This window comes from Pseudogymnoascus verrucosus (genome assembly GCF_001662655.1).
Source record: "Pseudogymnoascus verrucosus strain UAMH 10579 unplaced genomic scaffold scaffold_13, whole genome shotgun sequence".
Lineage (NCBI taxonomy): Eukaryota > Fungi > Ascomycota > Leotiomycetes > Thelebolales > Thelebolaceae > Pseudogymnoascus > Pseudogymnoascus verrucosus.
In genome coordinates, this window is record NW_017263664.1 from 173854 (window position 1) to 189473 (window position 15620).

Genomic DNA, 15620 nt, shown 5'->3' on the forward strand with positions numbered 1-15620 from the left:
CTGTTGATAGCTATAAACTGTCAATTGCAACCTAGCATTATAACGAATAACCTAACGATAACCTCTCACAAAATAAAAGTACCCATAATAAACTAACGTGGTACATACAGGACTGAGCCCGCATTGCACTGATGTTGCCCTTACCCATTGTCTCGCAAAGTCAATACTAACAACATGCGCTCCACCACAAAGCAAGTAACAATCGGCCCTACAATAACGCGAGCATCTCTTCCATCCTCAAAATTGAATCGTCAAGATCTCGGCCTACCTCTACCGCCTTCACCTTAACACCGTCGAAGTCCTTAATCTCGAAAGTCTTATTCCGCTGCTCCATTTCCGTTTCCAACCGGACTAACAAATGGTGTAGCTCACGGGTTTTTTCAATCGCAGTTTCTGTCTTTCGTCTTGCATTGATCCTAGCCTTTCTGAGAGGCTCATTTTTGTTGTCGACTTGGGTGTTACGTTTCGTAGTTGAGTCTGAGTCTGTAGAACTGCATGTGTCACTATCACTTTCTGGGGTGATATTCCCGCAGCCTACGCATTTTCCCATCTTGTAAAGCTGGTCATCCTTTTGTAATTTGGCTTCATCAGGCTCCTCGTGAGGCATCTTTTGTTCTTTAGATCGGGTTGGTTGCTCTCCGTCTGGTTGGCTATACCTTTTATCGTGCTCTTTTTGTGCCTCGCGAAATAGGCACACAAGATCTATGTTCGAAAGCCTCATAAACTCCGACTTAGGGATCTTTTGATAAGGCATGATCCGTGCTATGCGAAGCAGCTCTGTTTGGTCTAATTGGGAAAGCTCTTCAATAGGCATACTAAGAGGTACGCATTGTGAAAGTTCGATGGGTGGTACAGGAAGCCTCATGAAAGATTCTCTCCGTGCTATATCGAGCAACTTCTCAAGGTTGGGTGGCTCGTAGGGCTTGAAAACATCGTCTCGTGCTATATCAACAATTTCTACGAGGTCCGACTTTTTAAGTTTCTCGAGGTTCTCGTCTGTCTCGCACCTCGCTTGGTACACGAGATTTATATTAAGACGTACCTTGTCCTTTAAGGCGCGTGTATCAAGGAAGCTCTCCTTCGTATCGTATATTCCAGACTTCTCGGTTTTAGTATGCTGGTCCATCGTTCCCTTCTTAGTTTTGGCTCCCCCCTCAACGAAGTTTGTCGTCGTTGTTTCCACCTGCCCTTCAACTTTATCAAGCCAATCATCAGACTCGAGTTCTATCTTGCCAGGCATCTCCTTGAGTCCCTTTAACTCGAGTTCTGTCTTAGAAGTCTGAGAAGGCAGCTTATGAAACGTATCTTCAGGCTTGCAAACTTGATCGTCCTCTTGTAGTTTAGCCTCGTGCACGTTATTAGCCTTCTCTCTTTCCACATGACGTGAGACTTGATCCCTAGAATCGGCTACCTTATACTTCTTCAAGTCCTCCTTTCGTGCCTCGCGAAGTAGGTCCACGAGATCCGAGTTGGGAACCTTCACAAACACTGATTTAGGGATCCTATAGAAAGGAGTGGCTCGTGCTACGCGAAGCAACTCCATAAGGCCCAGTTTGGAAAGTTTCTCAAAGGGCATATTCTGTGCCTTAACAGACGGGGTAGTAAAGGATTTACCCCGTACTATGTCGAGTTCCTCCGCGAGACTTGGCCTCGGGGGCTCCAAAGCCTCTTCTCGTACTATGTCAAGAAGCTCTATAAGGTCTGACTTCATAAGTTTCTCTAGAGACTCGTTTGATGCGGAGCTAAGTCGATTTTTGGCACCTCTGTACAATCGTCGGCTTTCTTTCTTCTCAGCTTCGGTCTCGGAGTTCCACTTCTCAATTATGTCAACCTCCCACTTTTCGGCCTCAGTCCTTTCGTCAACCTCCCACGTCTCGGCCTCGGTCCTTTGATCGGCCTTCGACTTCTCTACGTTACTAGGAGACTGGTCCATAGTCCCATAGGCATTCTCTTGATTCTGGATTTCTGAGTATCTGGGTAGTTGCTCGTCATCTGTATAAGGTTGCTCTAGAAGCGCTGCTGTCTCCTCTTGGCGTCTAAAGTACGCTCTCCAGTTGCGTTTTGCCATGTTTATAACAGAGTAATTAAGCAAAAACTGCTACTAAGGTGATAATTATTGTGTCTTGTATTTTTGTAAAGGCTGTGGCTGGTTGTGTAGTTTTAGATGCAGGGCAAGGGAAGTGGTGGGAGAGGGGATGAATATATAGGAAACGGCACTAATGAGAATCTAACCTACTCGTACGATGGACATCTCTAGCCATGGAGCTACTGGTTCGTCCGCAAATTACTAAAATGGGCTTCGACATAGTGGAAGGCCAGTCACCTCCATCCTGTCCACGGTTTCCTTCCGCTCAGCGTCCCGGCTAAGAAGCTAATTCTAGAACGTAGTACTCGTGCGGCCCTAAAGCCTTAATAGTTACTGTACATAATTAGAGTAATAAGAGTAAATGCAATTAAAATAATATAAATAGCTAGTAACAAGTTGTTCATCCTTACATACACGAAAAGCCCTCTTTATTCGCCTGCCCGTCGCTCATCCTCCTACCTTTCTACTAAATGATCAAGTGCTGCACCTATATAATCTGTGAACTCTGTGAGGCCTTGAAAGCCTTTAACCCCTAGAGTGTTATTTCGTTCGACATTACCGTCTAACGTTAACATCAAGCTATACAGCCCATAAGATCTGTCAACCACAACGCCTATTTCTTGCCTCGCTTTATCCCTAAGCTGCTGTAAATTCTCATATACTTCCTCATCCTGGCCAATCTCGGCTGTATTCATCACCTTGTAGAGAGCAGCTGTTAAGTAACTACCTCCTGTTGTTATAGATCTATCTCCTATGCGGATACCACTGCAATTCGCGCACTTCCCTTCTAACGAGGCTGCCTTTATAGCTGCAGTCTGGTCCATGGCTTTTCGAAGTCGCTCGTCGTATCGTTGTTTACTTTGGTAAATCTTCCTTTCGGTTTTATCCCAGAGATTATCGCTCATTGCCTTATAATTCTCGGCAGCTTCAAGTTTCGACTCGCGGAGGTCATCTTGTATTTTATGTGCCCCATCTAGTTGCTGAAGAGCACTGTCCCGGTCCCTATAATCCTCATCCCGTTGCTTGCGAGCATCATCTCGGTCCTTGCAAGCATCATCGCAATTCTTCGAATACTGATCTCGTTGCTTAAGAGCATCATCTCTTTCCTTGAGAAGCTCCTCTAATTGCCGCTTGTTCTCTTGTCCCACAATACGCAGCTCTGACCGTTCCAGTTCAGGGCGCCCGTTAATAAACTCACGCAGTGCGCTGTGGAGTTTCTCTCGGGGGCTAGTGTTCGGAACTGCCTTTGAAGGCTCACTATGCTTAAGCTTCGACGCTGTCGCTTCAGACTCTCGCTCACCATTATCGGTCTTCGAGTTCCTAACATCAGAATTCGGATTCTGAGTTTCTGAATTCCCAAAGCACGCCTTCCAGCTGTGCTTCACCACATACCAGACGAGGTGCGAAAGAATTCCTGCTAAAGTGATAATAACTGCGTCTCTAGTGCCATTGTCCATAGACAGTACCGTAAAAGCTGCGTATAATTCAACCATCTTGCCTGTCGTCTGTCTTCTTAATTTCAGTGACTCTTAGTTGTAGTTTTAGATGGCAGATAATAAAAATGGTGTGTGGAAGACCGAAGCATATATGGGAGCATACATGGGACATGAGACAGTAGGATGATAATTCCACCTAATCGTACCTTTTTGGCACTTACCTCTCTGGCTAGGAGCTAAATGCTTCGTCTGGTTAACTAAAATAGGCTTTATATAGTGAAAGGCTAATCATCTCCGTCCCTCACTAACGAAGCTAGTTACTGACATCAGCCCATCTTATAATTCGTTAGTAGCACCTACCTTGGTAACATTTCACTACTCGTCCTGCCTAAAAGTATGGAGAAGAACTGTGCACAGCACATACGTTCACAGAGACTATGGTTAAAATAAGGATTTATAGGCACTCGGAACTGTAATCAAAAATCCAGTTACTCATAATTAGAACGAGAGAGATAAACTCTATCAGCTCGAATCGCTAGTATCGATCCTCAGCCAAAGAGATACCTCGTCAGAATCCCAGGCGACGCGAGGACAATATTCACAAACAAGAACGATTTCACAGAGAAAGATAACTACTTTTGTACAGTACAGTAATATATATTCTCAAACAAGTCCAACCCAATGCTACCTCCTGATATATACCAGATGCAACGCTCGAAGCCAACCTACGAAAAATGCTAAATGAAGCTCCCATCCCCCCCTTCCCCCTTCTCAGTTCCTCTACCCTCCCCCTCCAGCCACAGTAACTAATCACCGCCCTCCCATCGAGAGACCCTCACACCCATCCCCCTCCCTTCAGCTACTCACCCCCATACTCCTCATCATCGTCCTCCTCCACCCCCACAACCGCCAACTCCGTCTCAACCAACGCCCTAAACTCCGCCCTCCCCATCCCCGCCGCCCGTGCCAGACGATACAAACTCTTCACACTAGCCCCGATATGCTGCCTCACAGCAGTATCATGTCTCCCCTCTCTCTCCACCTTATCCTCTAACACCTCCACCGCCGCAGACCGTCCACTCGTACTCGATTCCGCCGAGCGCGGCCGCGGCTGCTCAAGCTGCGCGTCTCTCTCTCTCCCTGCCCGTTCTACTTCCGTAATACCATTCCCGTTCCCGTTGCTATGCACCGCAGGACTCACAAACTCCCGCTCATGCTGTGCACCAAGACTCGATTCCACTTCCCCATTTGCGCCCGCCTCGTCGGGATCATGTGCGTCCAGCGCGGGCTGCACATCAGCGTACTGTGCGAAGTATGCGTCCTCGGCTCCACCGTCAACTTGGGTATTCCCACTCACGGGTGCCTGGCGCACGCTCGCAGGCGCAGGAGATCTGTTATCCGGCCCTGGTGTCGCAGCGGGCGTAGCGTCATATTGAGCCCAATACGCCGCATCATCATCTTCATCGCCATCATCCTGTACCGGCTCCGCAACCGTAGGAATCACCACCGCCGCATCCCCATTCGTCTTCCCTGCCTTAAACGCCTGTTCTGCCGCCTCTAGGCTTTCAAACCACTCACCCTCACTCTCCCCCTCATTTTTCAGCACCCCCACCTCCCCAATCCTCCACCCATCCACCGGCCCCTCACTATCCCCAACACAATACACACACCTAACCCACAACCCGACCCCCCCAATCTCAATCCTCGCCCACATCGTCTCCGCATCCACCCTCCTATACCTAACCCCCACCTCCCTCCCATCCTCCCAATCAACATCGACCTCCACCTCCCCGCTCACAGGGTGCGGCTCGAACTTCTCCCCATGCGCGAGCGCAATCAACTTCTCCCCCGTGTCGTCGCTGGCGTAAGTGAGGAGGGGGAGCCAGGGGGTGGTGGGCGAGGCGAGGAGCTTGACGCGTTGCCGGAGGATGGGGGAGAGGTGCGGGAGGAGAGGGGAGGGGGCGTGGGGGAGGGAGCCGGTGGGGAGGGCGGTGAGGAGGGGTTGGAGGAGGGTGGGGGGAGAGGGGGGGGAGAGGGGGAGGGGGATTGCTGATGGCATCGTTGTGGTTGTGTGGTGGTGCGCTGGGCGCGGAGGGTTGTTGGAGGTTGAAAAGTTGTGATGATGCTGGGTGAGGTAGGATTTTTATTCGAGAGTGTGGGTGTAGTTGTTTCGTGGTGTGTTTTCGTGGAAGTTGGATCGTCTTTTATTGCTTGAGCTGCAGTTGACTTGTGATCGTGGTAGCACCTTGTAGCTGCGTCCAGGATTTTCTCTCCCCCTTTACTTGTCTCGTCGTGTCTCAGTCTCGTCCTTGATTTCCTGTCGTCCAATGTCTTCTTGTCAAACCCTTCAGCAAAAAGAACAAATCAGGAGATATCGTTTAGTCGGACAAGAAACACCCTTCTACTCGGATCACAAGCGTCCCAAAATCACTCCATCCACTCTCCCTCCCTTCACCCGAACGATAAACGAGAACCAGGCTGCGCTTCAGCCTTGTTGGACCCTGTCAGGTGACGTAATGCCGGCGCGGTGATTCGTGGGTGGGCGGTCGCAGGGGTGGGTTCGGAATGGATGAGCGGAAGTGCTACATGGTCCGTGCGTTTTGCTTGGCGAAAGGCGCCGGGGAGGGGGGAGCGGCAATGGAGAACGGGAGGGGGCGGCGAGGCCAGGCCAGGACAGGGGGTTGTGATTAGGGGCTGAACAACTCTAGGTCGTCTCGAATTATGGGATTACTGTTATTATTTATATTATTTTGATATATTTATATATTCCCTATTTATTAACTAGTAACTAATCATTTATACCCGATCCTCAACCCTCACAGGCTCCCTCATCGGTTCAACCCCCTCCTCATCCTCATCCCCATCCCTCACCCCACCATCCCCATAATCCGCCTCACTCCTCTCCCCCACCTCCTCCTTCGCCCCCCTATCCCCCATCTCCCACCCGTCCACCTTATCCTTCACCTCCCTCCTCCTCTGCCTCCTCTGCCTCCTCGAACAAAAAACCATCACCGCAACCCCTAACAAAACCACAAACCCCGCCGCCCCCAGCCCAAGCCCCAGCTCCAAAGCCGTCGTTCCCTTCTTCTTCTTCTTCCCCCCTCCCCCATCTCCACCCCCATTCTTCCCATTCTTCCCCTTCCCCTCCTCCTTCCTCCCCCTCTCCAACCCCTCCAAAAACGTAGGACAGAAGACTTGGCCCCCCCCACAAACCTCACACCACTCCCCGACCCCCTTCCCCACCTCCCGCATCTCCTTCTCAAACTCCTCAAACTGCATATCCCCCTTCCCCCTCCCCCTCCCAAAAAGCGGGTACCCCACCAACCTCGCCCCCTCCGCCGTGCCATTGCGGTACAAAAACCTAACCCACAGATCTTCCTTCCCCGGTCTCCCAGCCTCAGGGTCAGTGTGGGAGAAGACTTCGAAGACCATCATACTCCCCGGCTCCACGACGCCTTTGAAGCGCGCATCGTGGTCTGCGAGCCCGGAGATAGCTGAGAACCCCACGAACGGGGCGGACGAACTAAACAACAAATTCAGCTCCCCCGGCCTCTCCGACGTCGTCGCGCGACTCAAAAGATAAAGAACGCGCTCCGCAAACGTCCGCCCAGCAATAGGTTTCAAAACCCCATCCTCCTCGCTATCCCCCCCACTACCCCTCCTAACCCCATGAACACCCCACCCCCTCATCCCCGCCAGCGCCCTCAACCTCGCCAGCGCAGCCGCAGGCAACGTCGCAGCAACAGAGGAATTATGCAGCGTCGCATACGCGGCATACTCATACAGTTGCGGCGCATTATGGTAACTAACCATCATCTCCGGTACCACCCCCGCAAACACCCCCGGGACCAAGGACTTGAAAAACCCCTCGCTGGTCTGGGTGGTGTTGATGTACTCGCTGCTGTTGATTTGGGCTGCGGTGCTGAGGGCGTGTAAACCGCACCGATCAGACCCAGCAACCCAGATGTGATTCCAATCCCCACCCCCCGCCGTCTCGACGCGGCCATACTGATACCCCCCCAACGGCGCCAGCCACCCTCCACCCCCCGCTTTGGGACTCCCGCCCACTGCGGCCGGCGCGTCGACGGGGGGATACAAGCCCTGCAGAAACGCCCACGCGCTCGCGACGACTGGTTGTTCTGGCGCAGAAAGGACATGGACGCGTTGGTTATCGATGTAATTTCTGTGAAACCCGTGTAAAGGGACAAAAGAGGTATTGTGCGCCGAAGGACCAGTGAGGTAGCGACGCCGCATTAGGGAGCCGGAGGAGTGGGCTTGTAGGGCGCCGAGGGGGTTGAGGGAGGGGTTGGTGGGGTGGGTGAGGAGGGGGCGCCGCTCGCCGTGGTGGGCGAGGATTAGGGAGGTCCAGGCTGTGAGGGGCCGGTTGGGGGGGAATTGGGATTGTGGCGGTGAGTGCTGGGAGAGGGTGGTAGAGAGGAGGAGGAGGAGGATGCAGAGGAGGTGGGTTATGTAGGATGCCATGATGGTGGCAGTTGAGCGAGTGTATGTGCTTTTGAACGAGTGTCTGTAGTGGTGATAGAAATGATAATGAGAAGTGACTGAGAGAAAAGGAGGAAAGAGAAAGCCAACAAGAAGACCATAAACGGGGAACACCTAGACGCAATGAAAATAACAGACCAGACCTTAATAATCGTAACACACCTCCCCATAAAGAGGCCATGTTAGACCATCACATACCTTGGTAAAAACCGTAAATGGCGTGAAGCTATCCCCACGCCGGTGATGTTAGTTAGTGGTAGTGAGAGATGCTTATTCTCGTCCCATCCCCTCTTGGTGCCTGGGATCAGGCGACTGGCTTTGAGTGTTTGAAATGCGAGATCGGCGGGATAGAGTTCAGGACTGAATATCCAGATACGAGGACCTGTATTCTCCATATCATGTCTTGGTTCCTGTCATCAGCCAACTCCCTGTCAGTCCCTATCATCCCTCTCCTCCCTCCCAGTATCCAGCCTCCCAACCCCCACCATCACCATTCCAGACCCTCAGAGCCCATAACAAACCATCAAAACCTGAGGACCTGTACTCCCTACCCTACCGCATCAGTAACTCACCTCCCCTCCCACCAATGTTCAGTTCCCAAAAAGCTCGTGGTGGTGTGATGAAGTCCCAACACCCATCTCACGCACTACAGTTAGCGTTGCACCGCCCACACGCGGGTAAGCACCCGCTAGCGCGACAATAAGGTTGAGACGCTCACTGCTGAAGGATCGCGGGAGTGAGAACTTTACACTTATCATAACAACAGTCACTCAGTCACTCAGTCACTCAGTCACCCACATAACCCCTCTATCTCATAGAAATCATTGATTCAATTTTGCTACTACCAGTAAGCTATCGTACTCATTTAATCCCACGTAAACCCTTATTCCCCCATCCCATTTCCTTTTTCCCATTCCCAAACACACTTAACCGAAAAGCGCATCCCCAAGACGAATCGACACCGTCTTCGTCTGGGTGTAGTTCGCCAACGCCGCCTCACCAAGCTCACGTCCCATACCCGACTCCTTGTACCCTCCAAACGGCGCCTGGTGGTGAATCATGTTGTACGAGTTGACCCACACGGTACCCGCACGGATAGAGTTCGCCACGCGCAGCGCAGTGTTGAGGTTGGTAGTGTGCACCGCAGACGCAAGACCGTAGTTGGAGCCGTTGCTCTTGGCAATAGCCTCCTCCTCAGTCTTGAACTTGGAGATAGTGCAGACAGGGCCAAAGATCTCCTCCTGGACAATCTTCATGTCCTCAGTGACATCCGAGAAGATGGTAGGCTGGATGAAGTATCCGACATCGCCGTGGCGACCACCACCAGTGGTGACGGTAGCGCCAGCCTTCTTGCCCTCATCAATGTATCCCATGATACGGTCGAACTGGAGCTGCGAGACCTGGGGTCCCTGGAAGGTCTCCGGGTGGAATGGGTCACCGACCTTGTTCGCCTCTGCGCGCTCCTTGAAGCGAGCGATGAACTTGTCGTAGATGCCCTCCTGGACGTAGATGCGGGATCCGGCGCAGCAGCACTGGCCGTGATTGAAGAAGATGCCAAAGTTGACCCAAGAGATGGCGTTGTCGATGTCGGCGTCGTCGAAGACGATGTTGGGGGACTTGCCTCCAAGCTCGAGGGTGACCTTCTTGAGGTTGGAGTCCGCGGCGGCCTTGAGGATCATGCGGCCGACGATGGTGGAGCCGGTGAAGGCGACCTTGTCGACGTCCATGTGCGAGGAGAGGGCGGCGCCGGCGGTCTTGCCGAAACCGGAGATGATGTTGATGACTCCGGGAGGGAAGCCAGCCTCCTTGATCAGCTTGGCGGCGAACAGGGCGGAGAGAGGGGTCTGCTCGGCGGTCTTGAGGACGACGGTGTTACCGGTGGCGATGGCTGGGCCGATCTTCCACGACCACATGAGGATTGGGAAGTTCCATGGGATGATTTGTCCACAGACACCGATCTGGTTGGTGTTAGTATGTTGGAGGAGAGGGAACAGAGTTGCTCGGGACTACTTACAGCCTCCTGGCGTGTGTATGTGAAGGTATCTGTGTTGGTGTCGATGGTCTTGCCCTCGATCTTGTCGGACCAGCCGCCGTAGTACCTCAAGCAGCCGACCGCAGCGGCGACATCACCCTTGGCCATGGAGATGGCCTTTCCGTTGTCGAGCGACTCGATGGCAGCCAGCTGGTCGAGGTTCGCCTCCATCAGCTCGGACAGCTTGACGAGCAGCTTGCCACGGGCCTCGGGTGTGACCTTGCTCCACTCGCCATTGAATGCTGCCCTGGCGGCGGCAACGGCGACGTCGACATCCTTCTCGGTGGCCTCGGCGACGGAGCAGATGACCTTCTCGGTGGCGGGGTTGATGACCTCGAAGGACTTCTTGTCTACGCCCTCGATGAACTCATTGTTGATGAAGCTGTGAAGAGGGGGTTAGTTAGTTGACTGTTTGTGGTGTTTCGGGAGGGACGGAGGGGGGGGAGTAAACGTACAGTCCAGTTGGCTGTTGGTACTTGCCGTTGGACGGGGTCTCAAGCTCGATGGTAGCCATTACGTCGTTGATATCGTGAAGTTCGTAGGATAGCTTGGTATGAAATGGAAAAGAAGTTTTGTTTTGGGGGTATTTAGTTGTTTAATAAAGGAAGAAAGATGAGAGAGGAGGAAGAGGAGAGTAGTAGTAGATTTCGTTCGGGAGAAGTACGGTTTCACTCAATGGGTTAGAAGAGGGGGAGGGGTTGAGGTAGAGAAGGGGGGGGGGGCGATATAGGTGGATAGGTGGGTATGTGTGTTGGAGGAGGTTAGAGGTGGTTAGAGGTTTGGTTTGTACCGCATTGTACGTTAAAGGCGGGGTCATATGAGCCATCTGAGCAGGAGCTTCCCCTTAGTCCGGTGGTCGACAAAGTACCGATGACATCTGTAGACTACAGGTGCTGTAGAGGCATTCGGTCTACCGGTATAAATGTCGCCGGGTATGAACCCCTCTATAGAGACGATGGAGACTAAACTCTCTAAGAGCGAGAATATTTGATTCCGTCTAATTCCTAGTATAGAATCTCCATATAAATTCGGGTTATTTGCGACGAGCGTACACCTAGACGTACGATAATAATAAATTGTCTCCATTGACACTCCTACAGGTTCTCCTACAGGTACAAGTTTCATCGGTCGGCGTCTATTATCGGATGCGGGCTATGGTCGGGTGTACAATTAGAAATGCTCTGCGACCCCTCTTTCCGCATCCGTGAAACAGACAAGAAGTTACTGGTTACTGGTTACTGGTTACTGCAGTTTACAAGGTTGACTACTAACTACTTACCCCAGACCCCGTTGGTCCTCGGCATTTATGGATGGCATTCATTGGTTCGGGATCGAGCTGCAGCAGTAAGCAGGATACAGCGGCGACAATTCCCATGCGGAGTATATTCATACGTACGTATGAATATTGAGGGGTGGTATGGAGTGTAGATGGGGTCTATATGGGGTTGTATATGGGAGTGTATATGGAGTGTTACGGGCTAAGCTTAGTAGCTAGTAGCTAGTAGCTAGTAAGGTCGATGAGTTCGATAGTACTGCATGTCACTGTATGGTATGTACATACAACGAACGATTCGGGATCTGAGTGTCATCGCTGCAACCAACGCGGTAACCAACGCGGCAAGGGTCCACGGAGGGAAGGAGCGATGCGGTACGATTCGGTACGAGTCGGCCAGGGCGAGAGAGAGAGACAGACAAGTGCGAGTCGCACTGGATTGTATTATTGTATTATTGTAGTGCTTTGTATTGTACTTCTATCTCGAGTATACTGCAGCATTACACCTACGATAATACGGCAAGTTGGGGATAAATGGGAAAACTATATGTCCGCTCAAGGGCCGAGCTAGGAGTAGGAAAACACAGCCAAGACGGTTGATATAGGCGTTCTCTACTACAGTATGTTCTGTTTATATCCGTTCTATAGGTCTATAGGTCTATAGGTTCTATAAGTTCTATATATACTCCTACGAGTTTCATGAGTATACTATACATACACTCCTTCCAAACTATAGCATGTCTAGTATTACACACCGTATACACCGCACACTCCTAACAGACCGCTGATTACTATACATACGTTTGCATGAACAGGTGCGGGTCAGATGGATCCAATATCAATGGGTCTGGCTCGATGGGGCTCCGACTCCAAGACTCCAATACATCATGAACTTGCTTTGTAACCCACTCTACTAGTATCAGCCACGTGCGAGTCGCACTTGCACTTGATAGAGAGGAGGAGGAGGGAGTCCGATATCAAGAGTCAATTAATGGTCACGTGTATGTTTACACTTTTATCACGTGAATTTCGATCGAGTTGATCACGTGTATTTATGTCATAATTATCACGTGAATTTTAATTAAGTTTATCACGTGCCTTGTATCAGTCTAATCACGTGGTTCCAACGGTCTCTCTACCTGCCTAACTGTTATAATCGCACTGTACTGGGCAAAGAGATCTATAGAGACCGTAAACACCCAAGTAAATTTCAGAGCCTCCATATATATTTTATAAAACATTCTACGTCCAACTGTACAAACTTACCAATTAATTTTCTCCAAATAAATATTATTTTTTCCCCTTCCCTGATTGTTCGTTGGTGTATCTCCAATGCGAGGGCACGGGCAAAAGCGACAGGTCTCGCTGATTGGGGCTATGAGCTAATGGACGGGCCGGCGTTTTGCGCGCCGGCGGGAAAGAAGTAAGTGAGGAGAGAGGAGTCGGCAGTTCCTTACCAAAAGAACTTCTCACCCGCTTTTGCTCGCTCTCGATCTCGCTCTCAACACCAACGTCTACGTCTACCGATCCCCCTCACGAGACAGCATAGGGCCGGCCACCACCGATATGGAATCAATCACCGCCACCATGCCTATCGAACGTGAGTTCTCACCCGCGCATTCCCATCCATCACCACCATGCCTCCACGCGACTCCCCCGTCCACCCCCTTCAACCACCACCCCCCTCGCCTTGCCCATCTTCTAACCACCAGTAACTAACCACCCCTTCCCTCGCAGAACCCCAGATCAAATACGAATCCCCCTACAGCGCCGACCCTCCCCCGTACGACCCACACCAGCACTCCCCCCTCAAACGCCGCTTCTCCCCCTCAACACCCCACGCCCCAGCCTCAGATGAAAAGCGCCAGCGCATTGAGGTTTCTCCCCCGGCGCTGGGTGGGGATGACATGGATTTCGCGGCTATGATCGCTGCTGCCGCTGCTACGGCTTCGGAAGAGGCTGGGCCCGCGCCGCCGCAACAGCAACACCAGATGCAGCAGCACCAGCAACATAGTTTTGCGCCGCAGGAACCGTTGCCGTCAGTGGAAGGGTACCAGGCAGGGCAGGAGTTTGGGGGAAGCAGGGAGGCGGCGGCGGAGATCAGTAATGGGTTTTCAGCGGATCCGCATCTGTATATGCGAATCTTGAGTTTACCTATCCTGGAGAGCTTGTCTACGCAGATCCTCTCCACGCTGGCGCAGGGCCCGTACTCGGAGACGATCAAGATCGTGACGCAGCCCGAGTCGGAGCTGGGACAGGCGTACGCGACGCTGAAATCGCTGTTTGACCAGACCAAGAAGATTTACTCGCAGCAGAAACCGTTCCTCTCGGCTGATGAGCTGAATATCCGCGAGCCGGAGCACCGCGGGACGATACGGACGACGAATCTGGCGACGTTTGTGTCGTCGGTGGTGGGGGGGCAGGATGTGGGGTTCTATGAGTTGAATGATCATTTTATTGAGACGTTTGTGGCGGATGGGGCGGAGTTGCAGACGGAGCCGGGACTGTTGTATTTGAATCTTAAGACGCAGATGTATCTCTCTGCGGTGTCGCAGGAGGAGCAGGAGAGGACGAAGGATGAGGTCTTGGATGATCTGTTTCCTGTTAGTCTTGGGGATACGCTGAGGGCGAGGCATCCGGGGTCAGATCTTACGCAGAGTGAGATTGAATTTGTTAAGGAGGCGAATGCGAGGAGGGAGTATCTACAGAATGATTCTGGTGATCCGGATTCTATATGTAAGTCAACCCTCACCACCGCACGAAGCACTTTCTAATTTTATAGCTATCCTCTCGGAACAATACGCCTGGGAGGATTTCCTCAAGAACCTCAGCGACCATCTCAAGAAGGCATATGAGCCATTAATAGCTCCCTACATGAGGCGACACGCCTTAACCGCCCCCCCTCCATCCCTCCACACCCAGCAACACCAGCACCCCAACCCCACCGCCGAGCAGCAAACCTCACCCAAACCCCCCCACGACCCCCAACAACCGCCCCAACAACACCCCGAACCCGAACTCGACCTCGGCGACCTCGACATCGAGCAAGCCACCCGCGCCGCAACCCAACACGCTCTCCAGAGCATAGGATACTCGCAATACGACCGTCAGCAACAAACCCAACCCCAGCAACAACACCTCCAACAACAACACCAGCAACACGCCCAGCAAATGACAAGCTATGCCCAGGAATACCCCGCGGGTGCAGTACCGTACCACACACAGACGGCACCGACACAAGTCCTATACGAACAAGCCCGCCAAGCCGCCGTCGCCAAAGCATCCCCGCACAGTCGCCGTCCCGGCCTCCCCAGCCAACGGCGCCCGTGGTCGACCGAAGAGGAAAACGCCTTAATGGCCGGCCTCGACCAAGTCAAGGGCCCGCACTGGTCGCAGATCCTCGCCTTATACGGCGCCAAAGGGCAAGTCAGCGAGATCCTCAAAGACAGGAACCAAGTACAACTCAAAGACAAAGCGCGGAACCTCAAGCTGTTTTTCTTGAAGAGTAATATCGAAGTACCATACTACCTCCAATGCGTGACTGGCGAGCTGAAGACCCGCGCACCGAGCCAGGCGGCGAGGAAGGAGGCGGAGGAACGCGCGAGGCTGGCGAGTGATGAGGAGCAGGCGCGGTTTAATGGGATTATGGCGCTGGCGGGGGGGATGCAGGAGGGGGGGCTGGGGATGGGAGGGCAGGGGGAGATGCATGGGGGACATCATTTGCAGCAGCAGATGGATGGGTTGCAACAGCAGCAGCAACAACAACAACAGAGGGGGGATGAGCAGCAGCAGCAGTTTGATGGACAGCACCAGCAGCATGGACAGCTTGGACAGCAGGGGGAGGTGAATCAGTCGCCGAGAGGGCAGGGGCAGATTGGTGCACAGGGACAGCAGCAGGCGGGAGGACAGGAGGTGTCGCAGTTGGATTTTGAGGATGCGTTGGGGGCGAGGCTGATGGAGAGTTTGGAGGATCATGATAAGAGGGCTGCTAGTGTTACGACGTCGTAGAGTTGGTTGGTGGGGTGGGATGTGATGTGATGTGATTGAGTGAGATGAGTAAGTGAATGAAGAAAGAGCAACAGAAAGAGAATTTTTTGGGGAGTTCTTGAGAGGGTGTTTATTGTTTCGGTATTAGAGCATTGAGCGTATATAGGTTCGGTGGAGAAGCCATGGCGATGAGGCTTGAAAGGAGGGTTACATTAGTACGAGAAATATAGAGGACAGTAACCAAGACAAAGTAACCAAAACCAAAACAAACATCTATTTCTCCGATAATTTTGTGCAACGCTGTGC

At 52.3% G+C, this 15620-nt stretch overlaps 6 protein-coding genes across 6 annotated transcripts; 1 reads left to right on the forward strand and 5 right to left on the reverse strand.

Moving 5' to 3' along the window:
* Positions 1 to 50: 50 nt before the first annotated feature.
* On the reverse strand, positions 51 to 2068 carry VE01_03726 (uncharacterized protein; the record flags this gene model as incomplete). The annotated part of the gene is made up of 1 exon (XM_018273210.2): positions 51 to 2068. One exon carries the CDS (start codon positions 2066 to 2068, stop codon positions 209 to 211), a length of 1860 nt encoding a protein of 619 aa, XP_018131800.1. The 3' UTR covers positions 51 to 208.
* Positions 2069 to 2541: 473 nt separating this feature from the next.
* On the reverse strand, positions 2542 to 3579 carry VE01_03727 (uncharacterized protein; the record flags this gene model as incomplete). Its single annotated transcript, XM_018273211.1, has 1 exon — positions 2542 to 3579. One exon carries the CDS (start codon positions 3577 to 3579, stop codon positions 2542 to 2544), a length of 1038 nt encoding a protein of 345 aa, XP_018131799.1.
* Positions 3580 to 4381: 802 nt separating this feature from the next.
* Positions 4382 to 5953, reverse strand: VE01_03728 (uncharacterized protein; the record flags this gene model as incomplete). The annotated part of the gene is made up of 1 exon (XM_018273212.2): positions 4382 to 5953. Exon 1 carries the CDS (start codon positions 5579 to 5581, stop codon positions 4382 to 4384), a length of 1200 nt encoding a protein of 399 aa, XP_018131806.1. The 5' UTR covers positions 5582 to 5953.
* A 365-nt stretch (positions 5954 to 6318) lies between these two features.
* VE01_03729 (uncharacterized protein) lies at positions 6319 to 8475 on the reverse strand (the record flags this gene model as incomplete). Its single annotated transcript, XM_018273213.2, has 1 exon — positions 6319 to 8475. Exon 1 carries the CDS (start codon positions 8002 to 8004, stop codon positions 6319 to 6321), a length of 1686 nt encoding a protein of 561 aa, XP_018131805.1. The 5' UTR covers positions 8005 to 8475.
* A 374-nt stretch (positions 8476 to 8849) lies between these two features.
* Positions 8850 to 10913, reverse strand: ALD5_2 (aldehyde dehydrogenase (NAD(P)(+)) ald5). The gene is made up of 3 exons (XM_018273214.2): positions 10510 to 10913; positions 10037 to 10436; positions 8850 to 9980 (listed from the first exon to the last, which is right to left on the reverse strand). The coding sequence occupies exons 1-3, from the start codon at positions 10566 to 10568 to the stop codon at positions 8949 to 8951; spliced, it is 1491 nt and encodes a 496-aa protein (XP_018131901.1). The 5' UTR covers positions 10569 to 10913; the 3' UTR covers positions 8850 to 8948.
* Positions 10914 to 12493: 1580 nt separating this feature from the next.
* Positions 12494 to 15575, forward strand: TBF1 (TTAGGG repeat binding factor). Its single transcript, XM_018273215.2, has 3 exons — positions 12494 to 12927; positions 13065 to 14063; positions 14110 to 15575. The coding sequence occupies exons 1-3, from the start codon at positions 12894 to 12896 to the stop codon at positions 15333 to 15335; spliced, it is 2259 nt and encodes a 752-aa protein (XP_018131902.2). The 5' UTR covers positions 12494 to 12893; the 3' UTR covers positions 15336 to 15575.
* The last annotated feature ends 45 nt before the right edge of the window (positions 15576 to 15620 follow it).

What these genes read in the sequence shown, in the direction of transcription:
- TBF1 (XM_018273215.2), top strand. Translation starts at nt 12,894, where the DNA reads ATGGAATCAATCACCGCCACCATGCCTATCGAAC. An exon ending in CGCCACCATGCCTATCGAAC is followed by an intron (nt 12,928 to 13,064) that starts GTGAGTTCTCAC and finishes CTTCCCTCGCAG; the next exon opens with AACCCCAGATCAAATACGAA. An exon ending in TGGTGATCCGGATTCTATAT is followed by an intron (nt 14,064 to 14,109) that starts GTAAGTCAACCC and finishes CTAATTTTATAG; the next exon opens with CTATCCTCTCGGAACAATAC.
- ALD5_2 (XM_018273214.2), bottom strand. Translation starts at nt 10,568, where the DNA reads ATGGCTACCATCGAGCTTGAGACCCCGTCCAACGGCAAGTACCAACAG. An exon ending in TACCAACAGCCAACTGGACT is followed by an intron (nt 10,437 to 10,509) that starts GTACGTTTACTC and finishes CCCTCTTCACAG; the next exon opens with CTTCATCAACAATGAGTTCA. An exon ending in CATACACACGCCAGGAGGCT is followed by an intron (nt 9,981 to 10,036) that starts GTAAGTAGTCCC and finishes AACACCAACCAG; the next exon opens with ATCGGTGTCTGTGGACAAAT.